The sequence below is a fragment of the Meles meles genome, chromosome 13, assembly GCF_922984935.1.
Source record: "Meles meles chromosome 13, mMelMel3.1 paternal haplotype, whole genome shotgun sequence".
Lineage (NCBI taxonomy): Eukaryota > Metazoa > Chordata > Mammalia > Carnivora > Mustelidae > Meles > Meles meles.
In genome coordinates, this window is record NC_060078.1 from 56892488 (window position 1) to 56906482 (window position 13995).

At 43.1% G+C, this 13995-nt stretch overlaps 1 protein-coding gene across 5 annotated transcripts in view; it reads right to left on the reverse strand.

Moving 5' to 3' along the window:
* ARHGAP19 (Rho GTPase activating protein 19) overlaps positions 1-4943 on the reverse strand; it is a 64302-nt gene extending 59359 nt beyond the window's left edge. For 4 of the 5 annotated variants that reach the window (XM_046027921.1, XM_046027917.1, XM_046027919.1 and 1 more), the window contains exon 1: positions 4884-4943. In XM_046027921.1, coding sequence (XP_045883877.1) covers positions 4884-4939 — 56 coding nt within the window. In that variant the 5' untranslated portion in view covers positions 4940-4943. Of the gene's footprint in view, positions 1-4616; positions 4716-4883 lie in introns of those variants that run through there. The other variant, XM_046027920.1, reaches the window with a different exon arrangement.
* Positions 4944-13995: the final 9052 nt, after the last annotated feature.

Here is a 13995-nt window from a genome sequence, read left to right on the forward strand (position 1 = left end):
CTTATTAGAGAAAGAACACTTTGATTAAAAAATCTTCAGTAAATTATATGTTTAGTAACCAATATTCCATATCTAAGGTGTATGTAAATTAGCAGAATATAAGATCCTTTCCCCATCTATGGGCGCCTTCCTAATCCTCCAAAACCATTCCAAAATGGGATGCAAGCATCCAAAAGTCTGTTCCTAAGCTTCCTGCTGTTCCTAAGTTCCAGAAGCAGGCTTGGGCCCCAAAACTTTGACACTGCTGACACAGGAAAGACAACTTAAGACAAATGACAACTTATGACAAATGTTATCACTACCACAGCTTGCTTTGCTTCCCTACAACCCTGTACATTCCCGTTTGCTTTTCCTGGTTCCCTGCAGGTTCCTTTTTTCCCTGTAAATATTGAGGTTAAAAAGCCTGTGACTCAGGGCGCCTGGCTGGCTCAGCCGGCTGGGCCTCTGCCTTCAGCTCAGGTCATAATCTCAGGGTCCTGGGATCGAGCCCCGCATCAGGCTTTTTGCTCAGCGGGAGGCTGCTTCCTCCCCTCTCTCTGCTGCCTCTCTGCATACTTGTGATTTCTCTCTCTGCCAAATAAATAATCTTTAAAAAAAAAAAAAAAAAGCCTGTGACTCTTTGTCATCAATTTTCCCTCTTCATCTAATAACAGCACTTTCTTTATATATCTTTTCAAATTCAAAAAGTACTGATCTGTATGTATTTCCTACTGCCAATTATGTGGGGAGGTGGCTTTAATTCCTTTCCTGCTTTGTTTTTTTATGATGTTTAATTTAAAAAAAAATTTTATTATATTGTTAGTCACCATACAGTACATCATTAGTTTTTGATGTAGCGTTCCATGATTCATCATCTGCATATAACACCCAGTGCTCCATGCAATCTGTGCTCCTTAATACCCATCACCAGGCTCACCCATCCCCCCACCGCCCTCCCCTCTAAAACCTTCAGTTCATTTCTCAGAGTCCACAGCTTCTCATGATTCATCTCCTATGCCAATTTCTCCCCCTTCATTTTTCCCTTCCTTCTAAAGTCCTCCATGCTATCCCTTATATTCCATAAATAAGTGAAACCATATGATAATTGACTTTCTCTGTTTGACTTACTCCACTTAGCATAATATTCTCCAGTCTCATCCATGTTGAGGCAAAAGTTGGGTATTCATTCTTTGTAATAGTTGAGTAATATTCCATTGTATGTATGGACCACATCTTCCTTATCCATTCATCTGTTGAAGGGCATCTTGGCTCCTTCCACTTTAGCTTTTTCTCTCTTTGGCCTTTGAAAGTTTTAACTAATTTTATATTGCTGTTGGTAAAGTGGATAGCTTCATTTTGTGGATTCCCCCTTAGAACTGTCCACTTAAGGGGCGCCCGGGTGGTTCAGTGGTTTAAGCCTCTGCCTTCGGCTCAGGTCATGATCTCAGGGTCCTGGGATCGAGCCCCGCATCGGGCTCTCTGCTCAGTGGGAAGCCTGTTTCTCCCTCTCTCTCTGCCTGCCTCTCTGCCTACTTGTGACCTCTCTCTCTGTCAAATAAATAAATAAAATATTTTAAAAAAAAAGAACTGTCCACTTAAGAGTAACTAGAAGGTATAATAAAGTTAGTAAAACTTTAAAGCATTATTCTACCTGATAAAGACCAGAAACAGAGGGGAAAAAGTGTTTACCATCAACAGATCAAAAGAGAAAATTCTTTACAGGCAGAGAAATTTTTTTTCTTACACAATTTATATACTTATTTGAGAGAGAGAGAAAACACACAAGCAGGAAGGTCAGGGAAAGGGAGAGAAAATCTCAGGCAGACCCCACACTGAACATGGAGCCAGACTCAGGCTCATGACCCTGAAATCATAACCTCAGCGGAAACCAAGACACTTAACCAACTATGCCACCCAAGTGTCCCTACAGCAACTTTTTCTTACTTAATTTGATTAAAACAACTTAAAGCATTGCTAATTATTAGGAGCAGGCTTAAAATAATGATGAAGAAATAGAAAGCTAGTTCTTCTTTATGGAATGAATACAAGGTGCCACACCATCAATAGAACATTAGAAATATCTTCAGGGAAAAAAATAATATGTATGGTATTTACCACCACAAGGAATATTTTATGTCTTAGATAGGACTATTATTCATTCAGTATTGACCATCTACACAAAGCTAAGCATTGGGAATATGTAATAAAAATATACATGTGCCCTGCCCTCAAAAAGCCTTACAGAAATCCAAATTTTCTTTTACAACATGAAATTAATAAAAGAGTTTCAAATTCAGATAAGATTCTGTGAATACCTGTTGATCACATAACTAATACTAGCACTTAAAATTTAAATTTAGTTGGCAACATCATTGAAAGGAATTCAAACTACTTACTCCTGCTATAAAATAATGTTTTGTCTTCTATCTTCTTACTACAATTCAAGATTTTAGAGCAGGATGAGAGATGAGCTGATTGAATTTAACAATCACCTCTACAGTTTCCAGGCAAAAATGATCAATCATTTATAGGCACCTCTGAGAGTGAAAAACTCTTCCCTTTAAGATATCAACACTTTCAAACATGTTTATCCCCGCTAGGGAAGGAATCCAGTGGCCCCTCATAAACCCAGCTTCCCAAGACTTGGAATCATCCATTCAATACAAAGGGTACCAAGGGACACCAAACCAGAGACCATGTAAATAAGCTCACTCTACTAAATTCTATCATATGTAACTAGTTAAGACATGTAATGTCTCAAAAGGATGGCCAGATCACCTGGAAATTCTTTCTAGGAAAAGGTACATTTTGGTGTGCCTATAAAAATTATGATTTCCTAAACTACAGATCTATTCTGTTCTTTAGTTCTACCAGGAAAAAGAAAATCTATCATGTACTGAATGGTTATTACCTGCTAGGCTCAGTGCTACGCACTTTAAAAAGACTGTCTAGGGGCGCCTGGGTGGCTCAGTGGGTTAAAGCCTCGGCCTTCGGCTCAGGTCATCATCCCAGGGTCCTGGGATAGAGCTCCGCATCAGGCTCTCTGCTCAGCAGGGAGCCTGCTTCCTCCTCTCTCTCTGCCTGCCTGTCTACCCTCTGCCTACTTGTGATCTCTGTCAAATAAATAAAATCTTAAAAAAAAAAAAAGAAGAAGACTAATTTAATCCTGACATTCTCCAGAGTAGATATCTTATGTCCATTTATAGGTAAAGAAATTGAAGCACAGAGAGGTTTAAAAATTGGCCTGAGTATTTTATTCTTTTTGGTGCTATTGTAAATGGAATTGTTTTCCTAATTTCCTTTTCAGACTTCAGATTTTTGCATGTTGATTTTGTATCTTGCAACTTTACGAAATGTGTTTATTAGTTCTAACAGTCTGTTAGTCTTTAGGGTTTACTATATATAAGATCATGTTGTCTGCAAACAGGAACAATTTTAGTTCTTCCTTTCCAATTTTGAAGCCTTTTAAATCCCTTTTCTTGCCTAGGTGCTCTGGCTAGGACTATCTGCCTCATTCCTTATCACAGTGGGTTATCACTTCGCACCTGTCAGGATGGCTATTCTCAAAACAAAAACAAAAAACAAAAGACAAGTGTTGGTGAGGATGTAGAGAAAATGGAACCTCTGTACTGTTGATGGGAACGCAAAATGATGAAACTGCTAGGATAAATAGTAAGGAGGTTTCTCAAAATTTTCAAAATAGGGGCGCCTGGGTGGCTCAGTGGGTTAAAGCCTCTGCCTTCAGCTCAGGTCATGATCCCAGCGTCCTGGGATCGAGCCCCGCATCGGGCTCTCTGCTCGCAGGGAGCCTGCTTCCTTCTCTCTCTGCCTGCCTCTCTGCCTACTTGTGATCTCTGTCTGTCAAATAAATAAATAAAATCTTTAAAAAAAAAAAAAAAAAAAAAATTTTCAAAATAGAATTACTGTATGATCTAGCAATCCTGCTTCTGTGTATTTAACCAGAAGTAGTGCAATCAAGATCTTGAAGAATTACTAGCAGTCTCATGTTCACTGAGGCACAATTAATAATCACCAAGATTATTAATGTCCACGGGCAGAAAAATGCAATAGCAAAATGTGGTATATACATAGAATGGACTATTATTCAGCTTTTAAGAGAAAATTCTGCAATAGGTGCCAACATGGGTGAACCTTACAGACATTATGCTAAGTGACATAAGCCAGTTACAGGAAGACAAATGATTTCACTTACATATATTAGGTATCCACTGACATGAGATTACCTGAAATAGCCAAATTCATAGAATGAAAGAGTGGAATGCTGGTTGCCAGGGGCCAGAATAGAGGGAATGGGGAGTTACTAATTAATAGGCCTAAAGTTCTAGTTAAGCAAGATGAATAAGCTCTTGAGATATGCTGTACAACATTGTACCTACAGTCAACGGTACTATCTTGCACACTTAAAAAATGTGCTAAGAGGGCAGACCTCATGTTAAGTATTCTAAAGCATGATATTTTTTAATTGGTCCAACCCACTTCTAACGGACACTCCCTTGCTCCTACTTTAACACAATAAACTGCCTCGAAGCAGATTAGAATGTACTAAGCGGACTCTCTCCCAGCGCTGTGTGACGTTACGGAATTCGCTTAACAGCTCTGGACTTGAGTTTCCTCACCACCAAAATAAGTCTCAGCGCAAAGGCAACTGGTCGGTCTGCAGTCTTGGCCACCGGCCGACCTCGCACAAGCATCCGCGGGACCAAGAGGAGGTCAAGCTGGATCTCAGCTCCTGAGCCAGACCGCAGGCATGAAGCGGCGAAAACGCTGTAGGAGAAAAGAACAAAGCCTCGCCCCGCTGGGTCACTATGACCCAAAGGAAAAGCGTCAGTACGACCAGCCCACGGCCTCGTTTCCTAGGTAGCTGGACCAAGAACTCGGCTCACCTCGGGCGGGAATCATTGGCTGGCACCTCCCCTTCACTCTGCGCCTCAGTCGCCATCTTAGTCAGCAAACTTCTCTCACCGCCCCTATCTCTGGCCCCGCCCCCACGCATTTGGATTGGCTAAGGTGTTCCCCCTCTTCCGTGCGATTGGATGACTAAACAGTTTCATGATATTATTGGTCTATTCAAACAGCTAACGGTCATTGGTCACCCCCAGCCCTGGCGGAAAAGGAGTTGGGGACGAGACCCAGCCCCGAGGCCTCCTGGGAGTTGTAGTTTCTTGTTTTGATGAGCCTTTCCGATTCCACCCACTTTTTAACGTTCTGGTCAGAAATCCCTAGCCTACGATCAAATTAAGTCCGGATGTGAAATCTCAGAATCAAAGAACTGTCGAATTTGAAATTGACTTTAAGAACAACGCTCTAGGGGCTCCAGGGTGGCTCAGTGGGTTAAGCTGCTGCCTTGGGCTTGGGTCATGATCTCAGGGTCCTGGGATCGAGTCCCGCATTGGGCTCTCTGCTCAGCAGGGAGCCGGCTTTCTCCTCTCTCTCTGCCTGCCTCTCTATCTACTTGTGATCTCTCTCTGTCAAATAAATAAATAAAATCTTAAAAAAAGAATAACGCTCTAGGGGCACCTGAGTGGCTCAGTGGGTTAAGCCGCTGCCTTCGGCTGGGGTCATGATCTCAGGGTCCTGGGATCGAGTCCCGCATTGGGCTCTCTGCTCAGCGGAGAGCCGGCTTCCCTCTCTCTCTGCCTGCCTCTCTGTCTACTTGTGATCTCTCTCTCTCTCTGTCAAATAAATAAATACATAAAAATAAATTCTTTAAAAAAAAAACACAACGCTCTAAAATATAAGATTCATTTTCTGTCTTGACACAGAGCCTACCTAGAAGAGTAGGTACAGCGCGGCAATCAAGAAGTACTTGACTATCACGTTTAGCTCAAATCCAGCCACACAGCGTAGCGGTAGGTCACTTAGGCTTCTTTCTACACGCTCCCTTCCGGCTACCCAGAGAACCCAAAGGCTTTGCCTCTCTGATCTGAAACAAGGAAACAACAGCTCCATAACTTTGTCCCTGACTGAGCTTTAATGCTCAGTGATAGAAATAATCGTAATTATGCTTGTCCTGGGATCAAGCCAGTACTGGGCTCCCTGCTCAGCCGGGAGCCTCCTTCTCCCTCTCCAGCTCCCTTGAACTTGTGTTCCCTCTCTTGCTGTGTCTCTGTCAAATAAATAAATAAAATGTTTTTTTAAAAAATTATGTAGTTGTTTATGTGACTATTTATATAATGTGAGGGTTCCCAGCTAGACTTCCTACCACACTTGGGCAGAGATGACCTCTATTTTGCTCCCCATGGCTTGTGGCTCATAGTAACCTTTTCAATAAGTAGTTTTTGAACAAACGAGTAAACAAGTCCTCAGATTATAGGATCCAAAAATAAAAGTTGATTCACATGTTCTAATAGGTTATTTTCAGTCGATGAATTCCTATTAAAAGTTTGATGAACATGTCAAAATAAAATTGCTTTATTTTATGTTTATTCTGTGTTTTATGTTTAACAGATTTTCTTTGAGCAAATAAATACATGAAAAGAAACACAAAATTCAACAAACACGTATCAGTGAGATTATTCATTGAACCCAAGACAGTCTTAGAAAATCCAGGCTGCATATTTGGTGTATATATACAAAGCAAGGAACACAAAGCTCAAATTCTGCCAAGTATTTCTCCAAAGTATGAACAAGTTTTTGTCCCAGCCTCCTGATACCCCACATCAACTGACTGACTGACTGACTGACTGACTGACTAGATTAAACAGATGATTTCACACAGAAGAAATGTTCAAAACTTTAAAGTATTACTGCTACAGGGTGCCTGGGTGGCTCAATGGGTTAAAGCCTCTGCCTTCAGCTCAGGTCATGATTTCAGTGTCCTGGGATCAAGCCCCGCATCGGGCTCTCTTGTCAGCGGGGAGCCTGCTTCCCCCTCTCTCTCTGCCTGCCTCTCTGCCTACTTGTGATCTCTATCTGTCAAATAAATAAATAAATAATCTTAAAGTATTACTGCTACAACCAAGTAGAATACCACACAACGCTATTTCTGGTTTACCTGTTTGGATGACATTTTTATACAGAGTCCTTAATGTCTGGAGAAATGCTGTCCAGTAGTTAAGAGCAGTAAGCCTACTTTCAAATCCTAGCTCCATTACTTCTAACTGTGTGACCAACAACTTAACTTTGATTCCTTTTCCTCCTCTGTAAAACGAGGATGATAATAATTCTCAGAGCAGTATTGTGAAGATTGAAACGAGATAATCTCTGAAATGCTGCTTACCTGCACAGTGTCTGGCACATATTGAAACTAGATATATAGTCAAGGTAATGTGATAAATGTTAAGAATGCTAAATTCCCTTCTCAGATAACATTTCTATCTCCACTGCTGCGTGATAAGAACCATACTTTATACTTATAGTTACAGTTTAATCAGTTACGCTGGAGAGGAGAATGTTTCTTCTGAAAACCAACTATTCCGTGGCGACTTCTGATGAAAAGCAAGTATTGTTGCTGAGTACTGTAAAAGCCCAGCCAGCAAGACTGCCCTGTTTCTGCAAGGGTGTCCTGGCCCCCCTGAAATCTCACTCCATCGAGGTATTGCTGGCCAGCTTCATGATAAGCATGGCTGTCCAGCAGGTATTCGTGAAAAGTTCAGAAAGTCATCTTGTTTCCAACAGTCTGGCTGAACAAAAGGTGACAGGATAGTGGCCCCAGCCCTCAAGGAGTTACAGACTCGGGGAGATAAAATGAATACACATAAGTCACATACAACGGAAGGCAGATTAGAATCACCAAGAATGAAATAGTAAAGCAGAGAAAAGACTCCTAGGAATTCAGAAGTACAGAGAAGGGAAGAAGGCCAAGGCTCCAAAGGATGGTTTATGATCCCAGGCATAGAGTCGAATCTGCCCCAAATGTCATTGCGCATCAATCTATCTAACCCCAATGAACTTCAAACACCTTTTGCATTGTTTAATTACACAAATAACACATGAAGATGCTTCCCTTACAAATAAATCAATAAATAATACAGATAAAAGCTCTCTTGTCAACCATCCCTACATTCTAGCCCTTCCCCTAAGAAAATACCATTTTCAGTTCAATATGTGTCCTTTCAGGGGCGCCTGAGTGGCTCAGTGGGTTAAAGCCTCTGCCTTTGGCTCGGGTAGTGATCCCGATCTCACTACCCAATCGGGTAGTGATCTCAAAAGAATTGAGGCATTTCTTTCCTTTTCTTATTTTCCCGTTAATCTTTTTGTTTGTTTGTTTTTAGAAATCTCAACACCCAACATGGGGCTTGAATTCATGACCCTAAGATCAAGAGTCACATGCTCTACCAACTGAGCCAGTCAGGCACCCTTTAATTTTTAGATACATGGTGATATATTGTACATATTATCTTTGTAGGAGCATCTCAGAGATCTATGTCAGTTACCCTTTTGAACTGCTATGTTTGCCATGTAATGCTCTGCCATCACCGTTTTGAACTGCTGTGTAGCATTCCACCGTATAGATCTCCCCAGTTTACTTAAACCACCTCCTCCAGACATAAATTCGGTTTACGTCAGTCTGGATTGCAAGCACTGGAAGCTGACTTTGGCTAACATAACAGAAATGGACGTGTTGGAAAGATACTGGGGTAAAGAGCTGGCAGGAAGGGGGTTGGGGAGCCAAAAACCCAACCAAGGTCACACCATTCAGTGCCACTTGACTCAGCACAGTGACCCCTCCACTGATTTCCCGTCTACGCTTGGGTCTCTGTATCACTCCAGGGAGAGGAAGAGTCATGGGTGAAAACATCTGATTGGCTGGATCACAGACACCCGCCTCCACCCTTCTGCATGGAGGAAAGCCCTGTCTCCCACCAAAGTTTTCCCAGTGGGGAATTACCCACAAAAGGGGGGGAGGGGGGAATCATAGGACAAATGTGTGCTACACATTTCTTGCTTCCTGGGACACCTGTTTATTGTGGGCTGGGGCAAAGTTTAACCATCCATTCTCCTTCAAACACACCAGAGACTGACACTTACATTATTCCATATGCAAGGGGGAAAAAGGCTACCTGCAGCTTTGCTGTAGAATCCTCTTCAAGACTGGCCACCAGGTGAGTGGAAAAGGGAATTCAATGAGGTGAAGAGAAGAGCAAACCATTCTGTGCAGCTAAAAGCGACCCAGGTCAGGGCTGGAACCTCAAGGGAAGAACCCCGAAGGTCATTTTCCCCAGCGGGGATAACAAGCTGCGAAACAGTCAGGTCACAGGCAAAAGGCTGGCAGAGAAAAACTCTGGAAGCACACTCAGTCACAGAACATTCATGATTGGATTCACCATCAGTCAGGTACTGAGTTCAGCGTTGAGCACTGAACCATGAATCCTACCTCTGAAAGCTCAGACTGGTGCTGGGGGGCACAAGGGCCAGGCTTTCTGGGCCTTGAGAGAGGCAAGGAACACACTCTCTGAAAGCCTGGAAGTACAGGAAGCAGCCAGGCCCAGCGTGGGGGCTGGATTTGAGGGAGGCTTGAGGGGGTCCTGAGTCTTGCAGGGTGAGTTGAAAGTCCTGAACACTGGCCAAATCATTTTGTTGTTTTGTTTTGTTTTTTTGTTTTTAAGATTTTATTTATTTATTTGACAGAGAGCGAGATCACAAGTAGGCAGAGAGGCAGGCAGAGAGAGAGGGGGAAGCAGGCTCCCCGCTGAGCAGAGAGCCCTATGCAGGGCTCTATCCCAGGACCCTGAGATCACTACCCGAGCTGAAAGCAGAGGCTTAACCCACTGAGCCACCCAGGCGCCCCAGCACTGGCTAAATCATTTTGAATTGGAATCTTTCTGGCCCTCTAATCAAAAACACCCAGGCCTCAGGTCAGGAGGCCCCAGGTGCTGATGGTAAGTTTCAAACCAGTAACATATATGTGATATTCAGGAATGGGCAGGTAGGTTCATTGTGAACTCACTGTGTGGGGTGTTATCTCCACAGCCATATGAGCTGAGGCCTGGATGGATCCTTTTTTCTGCCACTGTAGCCCATTTTCATGGAGATGGTTTTGATATGGAGAGAAGTTTTGCACATTAAGCCTATATAGCTATTGGGAGACAGGGTGAAGGTCAGAAAAGGCTCCAAGCCTTCCCCAACCTATTTCTTCTCTAGACAGGAGCCTTCAGAGTCAGCTTCCAAGATTCACCCATTCAAAATCAGGAAGTAAAGGAAATTGTCCTTTAGCCCCCTGTAGGCCTGTATGGTCATCCCCACCCATATGACCCATCTTCTTTCAAGGATGTAAGAAGAGAGAATTGCCCTGTTCATTCATTCTTTCATTTACACACACCTCAGTGTGAATTAAGCCCAAGGGTACTTCGTTTGGAACATGTGAATGTAAAAGACCACTTCTAATTGTAAGATAAAAGGGTTCTTGCGCAGTTAAAATAACTTCACATAGTCATTTGGATTAGGAAACATGAAAACCTTCTGGGGACTCAATTGTGTCTCAGATTACCATGGCTGCATTTCTAGATTTGTTTACAGATGGCTTGATTAGTTTTGGCTTACCCCTCTAGACTGTAAGCTCCGTGAGTTAGGGACTACATTTGGTTTTACTATATGTTGAACTATATGTTGAAGGAATAAAGGACCAAATAAATCAACGAAATCAAGGAAGTAATAAATGAAACAATGAGGTTACTCAGGCCTTATGGAAAAACTACATCCTGCCAATACTGGGTGTAGGTTTTTATTTTGATGTACCCAGTATCTCTTAAGGGGTCCTCTGTTTCCCTTGGTATGACTGACCCTATTTCTAGCTATAGACAATATGGGCAAGAAGTCAGGCCTGGCCAATCAGAGGACTCTAACCTCTAGACTTAAGAGTCTTACAGTCTAGACCAGCCCAAGTAACTACTGAAATGAAGAATGCTATAAGAGCCCCATCAAGGGAACTGAATGGGATGGGAGAGCAGTGGGCAGAGGAACCATGACCTACTGGGGAGAGCAGAGACAGCTTCATGAAGGAGCCTCATGGACTGAGCAAGACTTAAATGGTTGGAGATTTGGGAGAAGACATTCTCTGCACAAAGAACTGGACCAAACATGGGAGATAAGAACATACCAGATGTGTTTGGAAGTTGGCAAGGGCCCAGTCTGACAGCACCGTGGGGGTGAAGGACAAGAGAACGTTACAAGAGTGGATTAGGGCCATGTCTCTGAGAGCTCTGGATACCATGTTAAGGAGCTGAAGGTTTTACTCAGGAGCCCATGTGGACATATTCAGGAAGGGAGTAGTGAGTAACCTGAGCAGGGTTGGGCATTAGGAAATTCATCTTCCAGAAGAGTGGATTAAAGGGAAAGTGGCTAGGGTCTGGACACAGTTGCTCAAGCTCAGCCAAAGAAACGTGAAGGACGGTCGGCAATGGAACCAGAAATAGGGCATGACTACTGGCATAGGCACTGAAGGCTCTGGGGAATAAGAACAAGGCTGAGTTAAAGGACCAGATTGCAGAGCTTGGGTAACAGCCTTTGGATAGTGGTTTGAGAAGGGCAGGTTTTTGGCATCATCCAAAACTGAGTTTGAATCCTGGTTCTTGCGCTGGTAGTCTGTGTGATCTTGGACAAGTTTTCGTATCTGTGGGCCTTGATTTTCTTACCCATAAAGAGGATAAAACCAAACTCAGAGGTTATTGGAAGACTAAAGGAAATAATATCTGTAAAGCACTTTTTGGTGTTGCTAATAGGTATGAAGTTTCTTTTGGGGGTAATGCAAATGTTCTTAAGTTAGATTATGGTAATGGCTGCACAACTCTGGAAATAAACTAAAAGCTACTTAACTAAACAACTGAAATGGGTGAATTTTATGGTATGTAAATTAGATCTCAATAACACTGTTACAAAGAATAATCAGTATGTGGTGGCTGCAATTATGATCTATTTCAGCTCCTGATCAGAGTACTTCTTATAGGCCTGCCTCACTGGAATTGGTCTCCAAACCACCTCTGTAGATTTTCTTGTTGTTGTTTTAGAGAGAGAGAGAACAATGGGGAAGGGGCAGAGGGAGAGGGAGAGAGAGAATCTCAAGCAGCTCCACACCCGGCACGGAGCCCAATACAGGGCTTGATCTCAGGATCCTGAAATCATGACCTCAGCCGAAATCAAGAGTTGGACGCTTAACTAACTGAATCATCCAGGCGGCTCCCTGCAGATTTTCTGATTATAGCAACATTATCTTTAAAAAGTTTCTGGGTGGTATCAACAAGGGAGAATGTTATTTCTTCCTCACATAAAAAAGATCCAGAGGTAGACAGTCTAGAACTGCCCTTATGTCTTTTTTTTTTTTAAGATTTTATTTATTTATTTGACAGAGACACAGCGAGAAAGGAAACAGAAGCAGGGGAAGTGGGTGAGGTAGAAGCAGGCTTCCCTCTGAGCAGGGAGCCAGATGTGGAGCTCAATCCCAGGACCCTGGAATCATGACCTGAGCCAAAGGCAGCTGCTTAACGACTGAGCCACCCAGATGCCCCATCCTTTGTGTCTTCAGAAATTGTTTGAGATTCCTTCAAATGCACTGCTCTCGCATAGTTCAGTATGGCTGTTGGAGCTCTAGCTATCACATCCACGTTCCAGGCAACAAGATGAAAAGAAAAAAGAAAGGTTTGCCCCCCGCTCCTACTAGGGAGACTTCTGACATATCTCACTGGCCAGAACTGAATCACGTGGCCCCATAGCTGCCAGAGAAGAAGCCGAAAATTGTTATTTGGGGGCTCTGGTGCTGCTGCAATGTGGGGCTCATTGAAGGGGAGAGTGGTACTGGGAAGTGAACAGCAGTTTCTAGCTAACGAAGGGAGGCAGAATACAAAGATGAGAGATAGATAGATGAATGACAGATAGATCTTTGAAAAGAATAAATATTACATAGTTTGCCTCCAGGGAGGGAGGCTGAAGACAGGGATGGGGCTGGACTTTTCACTTGGCTCATTTTGACCTTTATAATTTTGAACCATCTGTCTGTATTACCCTCTTCAAATAAATAAAACTAGAATCTTTTTTTGAGAAGACTGAATTGTGCTACCCGATCTACCCGATTTCCAGTTCTGTGGATTCCACGGCTGTTCCAGGCATCCAGACGGGCACAAAACCTCTGCAGATCCAAGACTGCTTAGCTTGACACCTTCCTAGCTGATCTGCAGATCCAAGACTGCCTAGCTCTTCCCTTCCTGCTGTCATCCATTGGGCAAGGGCAGCTCAATCTTTTCTGCAGTTCCAGAAATGGAAGTGCTAACTGCATCAGCCTAGAGGAGATCAGCCTGAGGAGATGCACTCCTGATCAGGCCACTGTTTACCTATGACAAACACTCAGTAAGGGTTTATCAGACGCTTGTCTTTTTATGTCTTCATTCTTCTCCTGTGCCAATGGTAGATGTCCCTGAGCCTAGCGTAACCCAACAGCTAGCAGACAGGCCCTCAGCCCTTTAGTTTTTCCATTGATTCTTAGAACTCCCCCAGAACCTCAGTAAATTTCTCCATGGCTTACACATGTTACACAATCTCTTGAAATGACTCACTCTAGTTCTCTAGCATAGCTTCAACAAATCTCCAAAAACTTGGGGGAATCTGGGTGACTCAGCCAGATAAGCATCTGCCTTCAGCTCAGGTCATGATCCCAAAGTCCTAGGATGGAGCCCCACATTGGACTCCCGGCTCAGCGGGGAGTCTGCTTCTCCCTCCCCCTCTGCCCCACTGTGCTCAGTTTCTCACTTGTGTTCAATCTAAAAAAAAATATATATATATATATCTTGGTATCTTATAACAATAGAAATTGGGCGCCTGGGTGGCTCAGTGGGTTAAAGCCTCTGCCTTGGGCTCAGGTCATGGTCCCAGGGTTCTGGAATCGAGTCTCTCTGCTAGGCAGGGAGCCTGCTTCTCCCCCCACCCACCACCCTCTCCTCTCTCTGCCTCTCTGCTTACTTGTCATCTCTGTCAAATAAATAAATAAAAATCTTAAAAAAACAAACAAACGAACAATAGAAATTGATTCTCTCACAGTTTTGGAGGTCAAAAGTTGAATATCAAGGT